Source organism: Daucus carota, chromosome 6 (assembly GCF_001625215.2).
Source record: "Daucus carota subsp. sativus chromosome 6, DH1 v3.0, whole genome shotgun sequence".
NCBI lineage: Eukaryota > Viridiplantae > Streptophyta > Magnoliopsida > Apiales > Apiaceae > Daucus > Daucus carota.
Window position 1 is genome coordinate 24,944,735 of NC_030386.2, and position 15,465 is coordinate 24,960,199.

The 15,465-nt window shown below is 31.8% G+C and overlaps 1 protein-coding gene across 2 annotated transcripts; it reads right to left on the reverse strand.

The window, feature by feature from the left end:
- Positions 1-8,540: 8,540 nt before the first annotated feature.
- Positions 8,541-14,652, reverse strand: LOC108226440 (RING-H2 finger protein ATL46). 2 transcript variants are annotated; one of them, XR_010284635.1, is made up of 2 exons: positions 9,762-14,652; positions 8,541-8,679 (listed from the first exon to the last, which is right to left on the reverse strand). XR_010284635.1 is itself a non-coding variant. In XM_017401402.2 (2 exons), the coding sequence occupies exon 2, from the start codon at positions 14,078-14,080 to the stop codon at positions 12,932-12,934; it is 1,149 nt and encodes a 382-aa protein (XP_017256891.2). In that variant the 5' UTR covers positions 14,081-14,165; positions 14,318-14,652; the 3' UTR covers positions 12,702-12,931. The 2 variants fall into 2 exon arrangements, 1 of the variants encoding a protein (XP_017256891.2); XM_017401402.2 differs by lacking the exon at positions 8,541-8,679 and having other exon boundaries at positions 12,702-14,165; positions 14,318-14,652.
- Between the last annotated feature and the right edge of the window lie 813 nt (positions 14,653-15,465).

Consider the following 15,465-nt stretch of genomic DNA (forward strand, 5'->3'; position numbering starts at 1 on the left):
ATTTAGTTGCAACCTCATTTGCAACTTTTGCAACCTCATTTGCAACTTTTGCAACTTACAGTTTTCAGTTGAACTAGTTGCAATTGCAGTTGCAACAGTTGCAACTTTCCATTTTTATTTGCAACTTTTGCAACCTCATTTGCAACTTTTGCAAACTCATTTGCAACCTCATTTGCAACTTTTACGGCTGTGCCGCCCAAGGTTGCAAATGAGGTTGCAAAAGTTGCAAATCGTATTTTTGAAAAAAAAAAATTATGAAAAGGTATTTTTAAAAACAATGAAAAAGATGGTAGTATTTTTAAAAAAATAATTTTACAGATGCGTATTTTTGAAAAGATCCCTTTTATTTTCATTATATTATTTTTTTTATATTTAAATAGCTAGATTGAGCATGTGTTCTATTCAATTTTATTTTGCATAAAATTTTAATTCAAATAATTAAATAAGATTTTGCATAAACAAAAATAAAAATCACATTATTTGGTAATACTTTTTATTTTATTGCATAAATTTAAAATAAAACATATTAATATTTTATAATTATTATTTATTTATGAGGATAAAATATAAATTTGTTCAGATTTCCGAAATATGCATATATCAGATGATATTATTCATTCATCTTTCAGATAACTTATTCTTTCATATGTTTCAGATATATTAACCATTAAGATATTTTAGATTCAGATCTGTCAAATGACCCCTAATGAAAATAATTATATAAAAATAAATTGAACGGAGGGAGTGTTATACTACTGTCGACAGACATGAGCCAAATAGGAAGCAGCTTCATATCTGTTGATAGTCCCCCATGTTCTCAGAGAGTTGGAGTGTCAAATTTCATATACTAGCAACATCTGATTCTTGTGTTTTCTATTGTCCATTTTCGTATCGAAACTTGTCTGATGCAATATTGGTAAAATAAAACTACTAGGCAAATTAAAAATTCAGATAAAATTTATCAGAATAACTGAAGTGCATATAAGTTTCTTATTACATTCAGTAATCGAATAATGAAAGATAAACGAAGTATCCCTCAACTCTATGTTAAGGATGCACATATGTTTCGTCCTGTTGGTGATCAACATTGGCATGTCCAATCCCTAGAATCCTTAATCCAAGCCCATTGGGCAACTATTTTTCCAAAAATTTGTCGATTTTCTTCGTGCTTATTTTTGTCACTTAAAAAAAAGGAATAAATGAGACTATTTTAAAGCATACACAATTTTTAATCAAAATATATAAAAATCTATAAAAATAAAAATTATAGACATTTATAAAAATCTCAGCTCCAATGAAATCGATATTCTCTTTGATTACATTTGTCGAATTTTTAGAGACACGGTCAAACCTACACCCCTACTAATTTCCATTCGTTATGCTGTAAAATTCAGAGAAAGATGACCAAGATTTTGTATAATGATTGTGGGTATCTTGTGAATTGAAATTCTTGTTTCGATCCTCCAGAAAATAGGATCTGCGCTAACGTCAATTTTGGATTTGAGGAAAAGGGTTCAAATCATTCAATTGGCGGAGGATTTCGCGACACATGTAAGTCTCATGTAATAAAATCATGGGCGAAGGTACTATTTTCACGGATGTCACACAATATTTTATCTTGCACTAAGTCGGGGGTCTTCACGGAAATAGCCTCCTTACTCTTTGAGAATAAGGGCATCGTCTGCAGACATTTTACCCTCACTAGACCATGCTCTAAGCGGGATATACTGGGTATATTTGGTTTGGTTTGGTTTGGTTAAAACATGGGCTTATAGCCATGTTTTCGTTCCCCGACTCCCACCATGTAAGAAACCAAATGTCATCAAGAACTCGACGGGAGGCGTGAAGCTATTATCATCAAGGCTCTCAACCATGCAGATCCTAAGAGCAGTAATCAGAATATCTGATCGCGGTAAAATTATATGGGTTACTCATATTGTTATTAATCTCTCTTAAATGTGTACTAACTTCTTAAGAGTCATATATTTTATATTATATTTAAGAATTAATAGGAGGTTTTTGGAGACGCTCAAATGACTACTACTATTATAACAAGAAGTTAGAAACCCCCGATATTTGTTTATAAGTCTTCAGGAATGTCAAGTTGTATCATCTCATCTTCTTTACTGAGGTGAATTGTGTTGGCAGTTACTCTCATTCATTGAAATTCAGTATAAATATTTTACAAGTGAAAGTAACCTTGAGAAAGTGGAGGAACCGAGTGAGCAGTGGATAATTTTTTTACTGTATCCAGGAAATATTATATCCTAATATTGACAGTAATAGTATTTTGGTATTGCAGATCATCAAAAATAAATGATCCTTGATTATAACAATGCATGCAACAACGGGTAGATGAAATGGAAAATGATAACCGTACCACTACTTTATTACTGTTAGATAGGAAACAGACAACCATGAGTTTCCACTTTTCATATTTCACATGTTCTCAGAGAGTCCCTTCCTGGATACTTTTGAAATGAAAGAGAGAAATGAGACTTTTTTTGTTATAAACGAGAGGAAGAGAAAGAGAGAATTTTTTTTTCATGAGTGTTGTGACACTACAAACTTTGAATTATTGCAAGGATACTATTTGTCTAGCTTTTTTTACTTTATTGTTTGTTCAGCTCTAATTATAGGTTCATTGCCAGTTGCATCATAAACCAAATAAAACATACTTTTATTTAAATACAACATAAAAGGTTACAATAAGTTCAAAATAAATGCAAAAATAATATTACTTAAAACACATAAACAAACATATTGAAACTGAGTAAGGTCGACGGCTCGAGACTCCTTGTCTCACTCTTCATCCTCTTTGTAACAGTGTTTTAATTTTTGTGGTCTTTACTAGCATTTTCCTCCATTTCAATGCATAGTTCTTTTGCATGTAATCATTGGAGATGCTTTTCATATTCAACATCATCCTGGTTCTGAATACTTTTCACTTTCATCTCGTATTGTAAAAAAATTTCTAGCAACATGACCAACCACTGCTTTTCCATAATCTTTCTTTGAATATAAGCATGATTTATGTTCATATCTTTCTCATAATAATACCTTTTTAAAGGCTGATTCACTCCATAATCACGTTCAGTGTGATACCCATCTCTAGTTAGTACCCAATCTTTATCCTTTCCTGTTTCTCGGTTCTTTAGCAGTAGCAGCTTTGCCGCGAACTTCAACTTCTTATCCTCCTTTTTTGCTGCCAGTTCCAGAACTTTCTTTCTTTTTATACACCTCCACTCCATTTTCATACACCCTCATCCGGTTCCTCATTAAGAAGTTTTCAGACTCTACATCATTTGCAAGCCTGCTCCTCATATCCATATACCGCCAATTGTATTGACAGATGATGACAATAATTATTTTATTTTTTCAAAGAGAAAAATACACTTTGTGTACATATATTTGGGGTTTTACATCACTTGTAATATTGAAATTCAAAAATCTACACTTGCAATACTTCTTTTCAAGATTTTATCTAGTTTACATAAGTATTGGTGATGGCGTTGGGTAGGGGTGAGCAAAACCGAACCGAACCCGAAAAACCGAACCGTATAATTTCGGTTCGGTTCGATTTTATTTTTTTTCAAAATTTCGGTTAATTCGGTTTTTCGGTTTAAACCGAAAATAATTTCGGTTCGATTCGGTTTTTGATATTAAATATCGGTTCAAACCGAAATAACCGAACTTTTGTTAAATATAAAAAAATACATATATTTCATATACATACATTACGTTTAGGTGTCCTGCCGAGTAACCCGAACTCTTTTAAGCCGCACAGCGCCTCTCCTGACCAGAAGTCCAATACCACGAATCTAACACCACCAAGCAACGCTACCACAGAAGTGTTTGTTTTCGTATCTGATCTTGGTATGCTATGTCATCTAACCAATATTTGGTTCACACATCTGCAGAAGTGCAAAGGCCGGAGAAATTTCTCGGTGCAGCCGCAGATTGAAACTACTTGTCTTGTGTGTTTCAATATAAACTTTAAACGTCTAGACTTTAATTTGCTATTTTTAGTGGTGTATGAATGAAGTGTAGTTTGGTTGATTGTGATTTTTGATTACAAATTGCCATTTACAAGGTGTTTAGAAATTTCGGTTTTCTAAACCGAAACCGAACCGAAATAATTCGGTTGGTTCGGTTCGGTTTAGAATGGTAATTCGGTTCAGTTCGGTTTCAGGAAAAAACTCAATTCGGTTTTCGGTTTTTTCGGTTCGGTTTGGTTTTGAACCGAACCGACCGAATGCTCAGCACTAGCGTTGGGTTAAAATGTAAACAGATAACATTTGAAGTGCACGTTGTGTAACTGCACTTTGGACTTTACAAGACTACACTATTGTACTTTCAATAATGCTATTATTGATATCGTTTATTCGTATTTAAACCTAAAGCCGTTAACAACATTTGATAGAAATATACAAAATTAGGGGAATCTTGAAGAGCATTATTATAATCGTAGATTTTTAAAGTACACAAGTGTTGTGAAGTCCAAAATATAAGTATAAAGAATGCACTATTCTATTTTCCGAATCATAAGAAGAAATGAAATGATTATAGTGGTATAAATAAAAAATATACAACTGTTGAAATTATATTCGATATAAAAAAAATATAAGCGTTGAATTGTACATGTAATTTTTAAATATAAAGATTTCTTAAGAAAAAGTATATGTATTGTGTACGCCCTTGTCACAGGCGAACAATATGATTACTTTTTAATAAGTATTTTCAGTTGGGAGAACGGCAAATGAACCGTAAAATAAAATTTTCAAACTATTCGTCATTGCTAAGGACGAACATAATTGAATTATTATAAAATTTTGGTTTTTCCCGTATTCGCTAGCATGAATTTTTGAAAGATTTGTCAAAACTCAAAATGGGTGGTTAGTTTTGTCGGTTTAATTGATAGAGTACTGGCTACAAAGTGGAGAAAACCATTGAATATGAATAACATTGTTTTTGTATTTTTGTTACACTTACTTAGTATAATTTATATAGACTTTCGTGTATCTATTTCATGTTTCATTATACATCAAACCTCATCTCATGTAAAACTGGCAAAAATTATGCTAATTAAATTAAAAATTCAACAAAAAATTGTTAGAACAATAAAAGTGCATAATTTCTTATTATATTTAATGACGTAATAAGAAAAGATACAGATTTCGAAAACAAAGGATCATAACAATGAAAAGTCTAAAATCCATAAACTCATGAAGTAAATAAGTATTCCTCGATTTCGTATAAATGATGTATCAGTGATGTCAATGATCCACAAGGATGTCAAATCCCCGAATTTGGTGAAGAATTTTTAATACTAGCCCACAAATAAGGATGTCCAATCCCCGTACTTGACGAAGAATTTTTACTACCAGCCCACATATAAGGATGTCCTATGCCCGGACTTGGAGAAAATTTTTTAATTCTAGTCCACAAAGTATTAATTTTCTCAAAAGTAGTGCTGCTGGAAGGGGAGTATTTGTTATAAAATTGATCCATTATGGGTCTGCCTGCAACAAGGTAAAAAACAAGTTTAAACTCAACAACAACAATATTACAATAGCAAAAAAATTGCTTCTGGAAGCCATTAGGATTAAAGATAAATGATATGGGTTTTTCAAATAATCTTGGGGGAGATATGGGTGATAATAGTAACAATTAGTGTATGTATATATAATGGTCATTGGTACAATTAAATACACAGTCCCATTATTTTTCTTGGTTATTGATGTGTTGGGTTTTAAAAGATTCACTGAAATCTTGTAGATATTTTAAACTTTTGAGATATATCGCCTAAATTTTGAATTATCCTCCGGGTATTTAGTTAGGATTTTATAAAATATTTTGAAATCTAGGGTCTGTTTGGACAAGCTTAAAAGAAGTGACTTCTTGCTTAAAATAAAAAAGTGGAGTAGAAGTGAGAAGTAGGAGTAAAACTTTTAAGTTTTTAAAGTGTTTGGTAACTTTAACTTATAAGTTTTTTGAGTGTTTGGATAATCTGACTTATAAGTTTGTGCGGTGTTTGGTATTATAAGATATATTTTTTTAAAAAATTGTTATTGATAATAAATAAAACTTGGTTACAAATTAAAATACAAAATAATTGAAATATATTTTAAAAGTAATAAAACTTGATACAAAATAATTAAACTTTGACGCAAAATAATCGAAATACAAAGTAATTAAAATAATTTGGTAACAAGCTAAATGAAATTGAAAAGTATTTTTTTCATTTATTTCAGAATTTAAAATAATGTAGTGAGGCAGTATAAGGGGAGGAAGACAACCACGAGAGAGAGAGTCCGGATTTTCTGACGAAAAAAAGTGAGAAGCACAGCAGAGAAGTAAAGAATTGAAGCTTCTCACTTCTGGCTTTGGAATTGAGAAAAAAGCGCTCCAACTTTTCTAGCCAAACCAACCTCAGACTTCAGAAGCACATTTATCCTTAAAAGAAGTGGTTGCTTCTTCATTCCAAACAACCACCTAATTTTATGACGGATTTTTGTTTGTAGTTCATAAAATGATTGATTATAATGAATTTGCTAATGTATTTTGTGATTTTGAGAATCTCTTTAAAATTTATAAAATTTAAATGAAATTATGTGTAAATCCAACATATTCTATGTCAATTCTACAAAATTTTATTTGAATAGACTCTTCGTAGAATCAAAATAATTTACAACCTATTAAATTTATATATTAGTATTACTTTATAGGTATTAAAATCTGAACTAAATATACAGTTCGACATTTCACACAAGGTGATTTTTTTTAATTAACGTAGGACTCCTAGCCGCTACCTTTCGGGAGCGCACCAAATAAACTCACGAGCTCACGCAATAGTCTGTAAACTACATGAACCAATTAAACTACTCTTAAGCGACAAGCTCTCAGGAAGCATAACCACAAATTCTCCTCTCTTCGGGATTCAAACATGTGACCAAGAGGATACAAGCCCCCTCTTTAACCAGCTGATCCAACTCTCGCGGGCTTCACGCGAGGTGATTTACCAGGATCGATCCTTGGGTAGCGACCAAGGCGAACGTCTAGGTCACCGCTATCCTAGAGACACCAAAAAAATCCATACACATGTAATATATAATGATAAGTTGATGCATTTATATATTTACATGTATTTGAATTGATTGTGTTGTTAATCTTAAAATATATTCTTATTATATCATTGTATATTGATTTGAATGTACGTAAAATTTTCATTTACGATCTTGAAATATATGGGCATCATTTTCAAAATTCGTCTAGGGCACCCATATTTCTAAGGTCGGCCCTGTGATTTACTATTCATTATTTAAAGGCCAATTTTGAAGATTATATCATTTCAATTTAGAAATATTTCATATGTGTTATAAACAAGAATTTTTAAAACAAAAAAATAGATATAACTATCGGGGGTGTATTCGATTGGGATTTTAATGGATTGTTTTTAGTCTGTGGATTTTAATGGATTGCATGTGATTTTGATTTTGTGAGGATTCTTGATAAAATGTCGCAGAGTTTATAAGATTTAAGCACAATGCTTCAAAATCACATTGATTTTGGTGGGATTTCAAAAAACTTAAAATACACTGAAAAATGCCACAAAATCCATCATTTTATGAAATCCAAAAAATCCATCAGCATTTGACATCAGCATTTGAATACCATCAGATTTTAATGGATTTTAAACAATCCCAATTGAATACCATCAGATTTTAAAGCATAATTTAAATTCTCAATTGAATACCACCAGATTTTGTAGCATAATTTAATATCTCAATTGAATACCTCAAGATTTTAATAGATTTCAAACCATCCCAATCAAATACCTTCGGATTTCATGAATGAAAAAAAATATTTTAAAATTCGATGTGGTGCGGTTCAGTTTTCAAACCGTGAAACGTCCGATAAACTCTCGAATGTCAGGGTAAGTTTACGATGTATATCTGCGACGTGGTACACCAGTGGTGGACAGTGGATACACTTTGTGCGAGTAAACTACAAATTACTTCAAAATATATAAGCCAGTTACCACTATTACAAAAAGAAATATAAGTAGAAACATATTATAAATACTTGGGACTGTGGAAGCTAGCCAGAACGGGCCTAACTAAGAGCATGTTTGGCAAAAACAAAAGGACAATGCTAGAGACCCCAAATTTTTTTCCCGAAATTTGTTACCAAATGACGTGGATAATAAGTGGCGAAATTTGATTGGGTGATTGATGAATCTGCAGGGGGGCCTCATTATTATGAGAATGAATGCAACCAATGAAATTTCGCCACGTCATTTGGAAAAAAAATTTGGGATAAATATTTGGGGTCCTTAACATTTTCCAAAACAAAAACCACCTTATGAGAGTTTTAAGTTGCTATGCACACAACCTAACGTAAAGTCCAAAACGGCCCAAAAACCACAAGTATTACTTTTTTTTAGCTTTTTGTTTTTTCATTCTTTCCGTAAATTATGATTAATTTTAAGTTTTTTTTTTTTTTTTTTTTTGACTGAAATGCACTTGCCCGCAACGAGATACAACAATACTCCGAGGAGTTTCTTTCATTCAAAAAGCTTATTATCTAACCGAAAGACATGAAAATGTCTCCGGAAGTTTAGACAATAATACTTAATGTCCGAAAAGAGAAACGTCCCATCTTGTATGATCATGCTACCTGAGACAAAAACAATCCATTAATAACATGAAAAGTAATTATAAATTAATTATTAAAATAGTATAGTTCGTCAAAAAAAGTAGTTGGATGAAATAATAAATATAAAATAATCTGTCAAAAATAGAAGATAAATATAAAAACAAAATATATCTAACCAAAGGGAGACCCTTTGGCTAGATATATAACAAGCTGAATAATTACTAAGAATATAATTAAATAATTAATAAGAACTAAAATATAAATATAAAAATATAACTTTGATATTCAAAATGATATTTAAATTTTAGATAACAAGTTAAATATAATAAATAAGCCAACAAAGTGGCACCAAATTGCCCCTACTAGGCCAAGAATTTACGCCATCAATCATGGCCACCCATATATGGTACATAAATTTAAATGCATTCATTTACAAGATTCAAAATTCAAATCACCCATAAATGGTGCAAATAGATTTAAATGCATTCATTTACCAGATTCAAAATCCGAATATTTTAATTAATCTTCTAATGAATACATAAAAGTTGAAATTAAAGCATGAAGAGAAAATTCAAATTTCAAAACCAAATAAATTAAAAGAGTCAACTTGCCATTTACAAAACTGAAATTAAGATTAACATTTACTACTATTAAAATCAAATAAAGCCAAATTTTCAAATCTAAACTAAAATAATGCAACAAACTAAGTCAATCAGAATAATCTAATATCAAAACACCCGCTAATTAGGTCGCCACTACACCACCTCCGTCGTCACCGTGCAAGAACCGGAAAACTACAAACATTCATCATGGACACTAGCGAAAACTAAGAATCGAAAAGAATCGAGAATCAAAAAGTAACTAATCATATAATATAAAAATGGTTACATATACCCAATCTCCTCCAATTCAGACAAAACAGAATAAAAAATGACAAAAGAGGATACAAAACAACACATACACTAAAAGATTCAAGCACATTACATCAATATACTTAATCATGAAAAATGAGTGATGAGCCAAACTATAATAATATATACCGTGAATTCATAAATAATCACACAACCATAATCATGAAATTTTATATATTGGAAAGATCGCACCTGTTTTTCTTGTTTTTAATTGTATTTCTGTAGATATGAGCTTTGACAGCTGTGAGCATTCGGACTCATAACCTCCGTTGACTCGGACACCATTTCTAGTGATGCGTTGATGACTATACATATCATAGTTTTCATCAGAGAAATTGAGAGAGGAGGGAGGGAGAGAGGATTTCTCACTTGCGGGGTTTTAGAACAATAGGTTGAAAATCGGATATTGATTTGTGCTGAGGTAATTGTACTGGGGAGAGAGAGAGAGAGAGGAGAGGGAGAGAGGGGGGAGAGGGAGAGGATGATTAATTTTAAGTTTAAATACCCAAACACTCACATGTAACTTAAAGTCTAAACTTTCACATTTAACTTAAAACCACATAAACCAACTTTAAAGCATAAGTAATTTATTTTAAGCCCATCAAACATGATCTAAATATGTTATCACTAATGAAAATATGATGCTTGCGGTTCTAAATTGCTTACTTAAAATTTCATCAGATTCTTGCAACATCTTTTGTACAGTATGATTTACAGTATTCCTATATCCATGCTTGAAAATCAAGATTTACGGTCTTTATTGCCTCAAAAACGTGACACTGATGATAAGAAAATGACAGAACGCATATATAGTCATATACATAATTATAATATATAATAGATATAATTTAAATATATAAAATAAATAAATAAAAATATTATTGCAGTCGGTTCGATTTGTATCCTGTTTTAAAATTTTCGGAAATCAAAACCAAATTCAAAATATCTACGCAGTTTTTATTCGATCCTGTTTTAATTAGGTGTAATTTTATTTGAGGCGGTTTAATTAGGTGTCTTTAAGATCTCTTATAGCATTTGTACCCCTTGTTCATCTGGCAAGTCGTCAATATTTTTGAATAAGTTTGTAACGTTCGTTAATTTTACGGGAGCGAACTCTCTGTTATAAATTTGCGAGTATCACCTACAGTTTCGAATATTTTCTGCTCCATCGAATCCGATATCTTTAATACCAACGTAACATTTTTTTTTGATGATCACCTTTACATGTTTGATAGTGGACCCTTTGAATAGAAATTATATTTTTAGGCATATATTCAGTGACATTATTTAAATGAAGTATTAATTGAAAATTATATATTCAGATTATTAATACAGTATAATATTTCATAATTGAAATCTATGTTACTCGTACTCTTAATTTTATCTCAAAGTATCCGTATCAGACATATACACTTATTTTAGATTATTACTCGTATAATATTTTATAATTAGAATTTATGTTACTCATACATTTAATTTTACTTCAAAGTATCTGTGTCGGACATATACATTTATTTTAGACCAAAAATATATAAAAATTTTCAAAATACTACCGAGCCTGATACATAGATACTTAGACATTTCTAACTGAGTCCACACACATATCCATATCAGACCATTCTAGCTAAATCCGAGTAACTGGGAATATATCGCTGAACTCTGATTAGTACTCTGTTTTAAAATACTCAGCTGAACCAAAACAATACTTTTATACAAATATACAGAAACCGTATATTGTAGTCGTGTTTGATTGATAATATTTTATTATTAAATTGCTTGGTTGCATGTCAAAGTACCAATGTAAAATATAACTCATAAGCAGCAAGACCACAAATTTCATTAAGGTTCTAAAACTAATATCAACAAACAATTAGTCATTTTTTGTGGAAATGTTTATGAGACTGATTTAACCATCTCATAATCTAATATCTTTCTGAGTTTAGAAAAACATTATTAAACAAATAACATAAACTCCCCAACAACTAATAATTGAAACTGTTGCTTAAATAAGCCATAGCCATGACAGAGATGTTCTAGCAGAAGCCCAAAGCTTTACATATGTGTACTTGCAGAAATAGGGAACCAATTGGTTTATTATACTTCCCTTTTTTTATTCTTTACATATTGTATCTCAAATCATTTAATATTTTTTAGGTAAGTAAATCTTGACCCTACTAAAAGTTGAAACCAATGTGGAGATCTAGGTATAAATCCACACATTAAACTTGAAAATCATTATATGAACTTGGAATTTACACATGACAGTATATATATAGTCAAAAAAAAGGGATAGAGGGCATCATGAGCACATCAAAGCTAACACTAACTATTTAAAATTAGTAGAAATGGTCAAATTTCCTCACTGTCATCATGGATCCCACAATAAAAAAAGATGCCAAACATGGTGCTTGGCTCCCACTATATGACTATAACAAAAGGCATGGTCACAAACAACAATAAGATAAAAAGGAGATCAACAATGAAAAGCAAAGCTAAGATTGAGGAGAAATGTGCAAGCAAAAGAAGTTGTTGACCATCCTAAAGCTTATTTAGACATTTGAGATCAAGATTTGCGAAAGCTTTTAATCCTACTTAACAACATGGAATTCTTAACGTGATATAATTTAGCATCATAAACAGTGGATACACTTCTCGGAACAAGGGTCGAGGGCCTCGACGCCCAAGCGGATCAAGTGCGAATATCATATTTTTTTACAATCGACCATCATACAAAAAAAGAATTTAATGCCAATACTACGCATGATAAGAATCTTGTTTTACAACATAAGAGAATTTCTTGGTTCAGATCTATGAGAGGAATTTGATTTTCAAAATTTGATGTCTATTTAGGTTTGATCAGAAACTGTTGCCAAAAATATCTCTAACTAATTGCGGTTGAAGAACAACATTTGGAATCTTTGGTCAGCTACTATGAGACAGTTTTATTTTTTTTTGTTACTTGAGCTCACTTATATATAAGCCTTGCGGCTCTCTCTTGGTAGGTCATGTTCTGCAGTTGGTGTAACTTAACAACAGCAGAAGCTACAAGACTATGTCCCAAACACATTATTCAAGTTATCTGGGGGACCCTAACACATATAACCAGCCAATATGATGATTTAAAGGTTCTCTCAACAAGAAGATTGCATTCTATATATTTGTCATGTAACCATATCAAAACTTAAACTTGAAAGTACCTTTACAAATCAGACCGGTTGGTAAGTTCTATTTAAACTATGGATAAAAGGTTTGACCTAGCGGTGAGCTACACACAAATACGATTTAAATTTAAATGTCAGGAAGCTCAGTTGGTTAAATAATCTGTCTGATCATTAATCAGTAAAAAGTAAATATTATAATTTTCATATACCTTCAGTTTTCCTCATCCATGGAAGTTCGTGATCAAGAGAGGAAGGATAATCCAATTGAGTGTTTGAAGAACCTGAAAATTGGCCTTTCTTAGACCATTGCCATATCTTTGAAACAGAATAGCTGTCGGTTTTTGTCCCAATACTAATCTTTTTCCCGTTGTTGTCCCCATCAGGAAAAGAACTATGGCTGCATTCCTTACTTTTTACAAGTTTCGCATCACTACCATCTCTTACATTGTTCAATGCTACCTCAAGACTTGTATCAGCAACCACATACTGATATGAACCCATTGAGTAGCACCTTCTTGCATCTAAATTGCTACTACTAGTCTCCCCTCCCGCGCTGTCCGACCCATCCAACTTTCTAAACTTACCAAGTCTAACAGGTAGAACGCCAGATTCGACTGCAATTTCCTCAATTTCAACAGTTTTCTGATTGGAAGATAATGCATATCTTCTATTACCATGACACTCATCATCGTTTGGATCATCAAAATCAAACATTGGATTTTCAACTGAGAATCCAGGACTGAAAAGTGTCCCTCGACAAAGAGGGCATGTCGAGTTTGAAAGCAGCCATGTATCAATACAACTAATATGAAACGCATGACTACAAGTCGGAAGCAATCTCAATTTATCCTTATCAGTAAACTCACACAAACAAACAGCACAATCAAACGGTTCTTTCGAACCCACAACCTCCTTGTACATAAACACAGGCAAAGCATCAATAAAAGCTTGATCCAAACCCGAGTCATGTAAATGGAACAATTGTTGTAGCTGTCTTTCAAGAGCATCTGATCTAGAAGACACCTCAACTCTATCCGACTGCGACGATGTCGAAGATTGGTGTTTTGTCAAAAATCTAACTAGCAAATGCAGAAGCCCAGATATAAAAAACAAGACAGCTAAAATCACAATAATGAAAAGAACAGCAGGATTAATTTTAGGGGAAGATGAAGGTGAAGCAGGTGGTTGTTTATGGAAAGCAATAGAAGTACCATAAGGAGATGAAGGTAGAGGATAAACTGGAGGTGGGTATGTCAAGATTTCATCTTTCTGCTTAATTGAATACTTAATCCAAGAAACTTTCATGTGGGTATGCTCAAAAAGCCATCTTTGGTATCTGACCTCTGACATTGCACAGCTTGAAATCCCAAAGGTCAAATCTTTATATATCAAGATTACCAACAACAAACACTTGCATATTCCATTGATTATAGCCCTAAGTCATGCCACAAAATTTGCTAGTATCATATATGTAGCCATTAAAAGAGTAGTCTAAACTGAATCTTTATGACAAGTCAAAGACCCAAGTCACTGATTGTGCAAGAATGAATGAAAGAACTTATAAAAAGGAATGATTTTTTCACTCACCTGTCTTGAAACAATAGATTCTTGATCTGTTACACCTTTGCTGCATCAGCAAACCCCTTAAACACAAGGCCTTATAAGAAAAAATGAAGATTGAAAATCCCAAGAAACTGGCCTTGAGTATATTGACTTTGAGACTTTGTGTGTCTCTTTCAATTGTGACACACAGATATAGTTACATATATGTATTGCAGGTGGTATTATATGATGAGATAGAAATGTTTGTGTTTGTGTTGTGTCTGAAGAAGAAGGGCAAGGCAAAGACTGGGCAGTGACACCCGTTTTGTTGTTTTCTAGTGATGAAAAGCCAAACCAAGTATTCACCCATGAGTATGAGTGAGCCAATGATTTTTATTAGACGCGCCCTCTGTGGAGTGTGGTTCTCAGCTTTGGGCCTCCGCGAGATTCCACGGTTTAACCATGCAACTTTACTCTTTCTTTTTCTTTTTATCACACTTTAATTAATTAAGGTTTTAAATGGAGAACCCAATAAGAAAAGCATCACTCCTTCGATTTATTGACATGATATTTTAAATTTTTAGATTAATAATTGAAAATATTATATTTTAAAATAATCAGATAAAGTTATATAATTAATATTATAATTTAGAAAAACAAAATTTTGAAAATAATGATTTTAGCTATACGATCAAAGACTCAGAAATGTGGGTTAAAAGGCCTAACGACCTATATGCATTTTGCATAGTATTCTGGACATCTCAATTTTATTGACATATTTCGGATTAATTCTTAATTATTTGTTTACTGATTTCATTCAAATTTAATTAAAAAAATTAATTTATCGAAAAAGTCTCCGATAAAATTCTGATTAATCAACTGATTAATTTTGATTTCTAATTTGTTTTAGTCTAAATTGTTTTTTTTCTGATTTATTTCACTGGGCCAATCTGGTTGGTTCTTCGCGATCATGGACAAAATTTACATACTAGCATTTAAAATACTTACCCATTTACATATTTGCAACATCACTTAACCTATCTTTTTTAACTAGCATAAAAGCCCGTGCGAGGCACGGACCTCTAGTTTTTATTATGTTTTAAATAATATTCATGTGTCATCATATTGTTCTCTTAAGAGACTTGAGTTTGTATTATGTTTTAAATAATATCCGTGTGTCGTCATATTGTTTC

Bases quoted from the DNA above. Each gene is read 5' to 3' on its own strand.
- LOC108226440 (XM_017401402.2), bottom strand. From the start codon at position 14,080: ATGTCAGAGGTCAGATACCAAAGATGGCTTTTTGAGCATACCCACATG.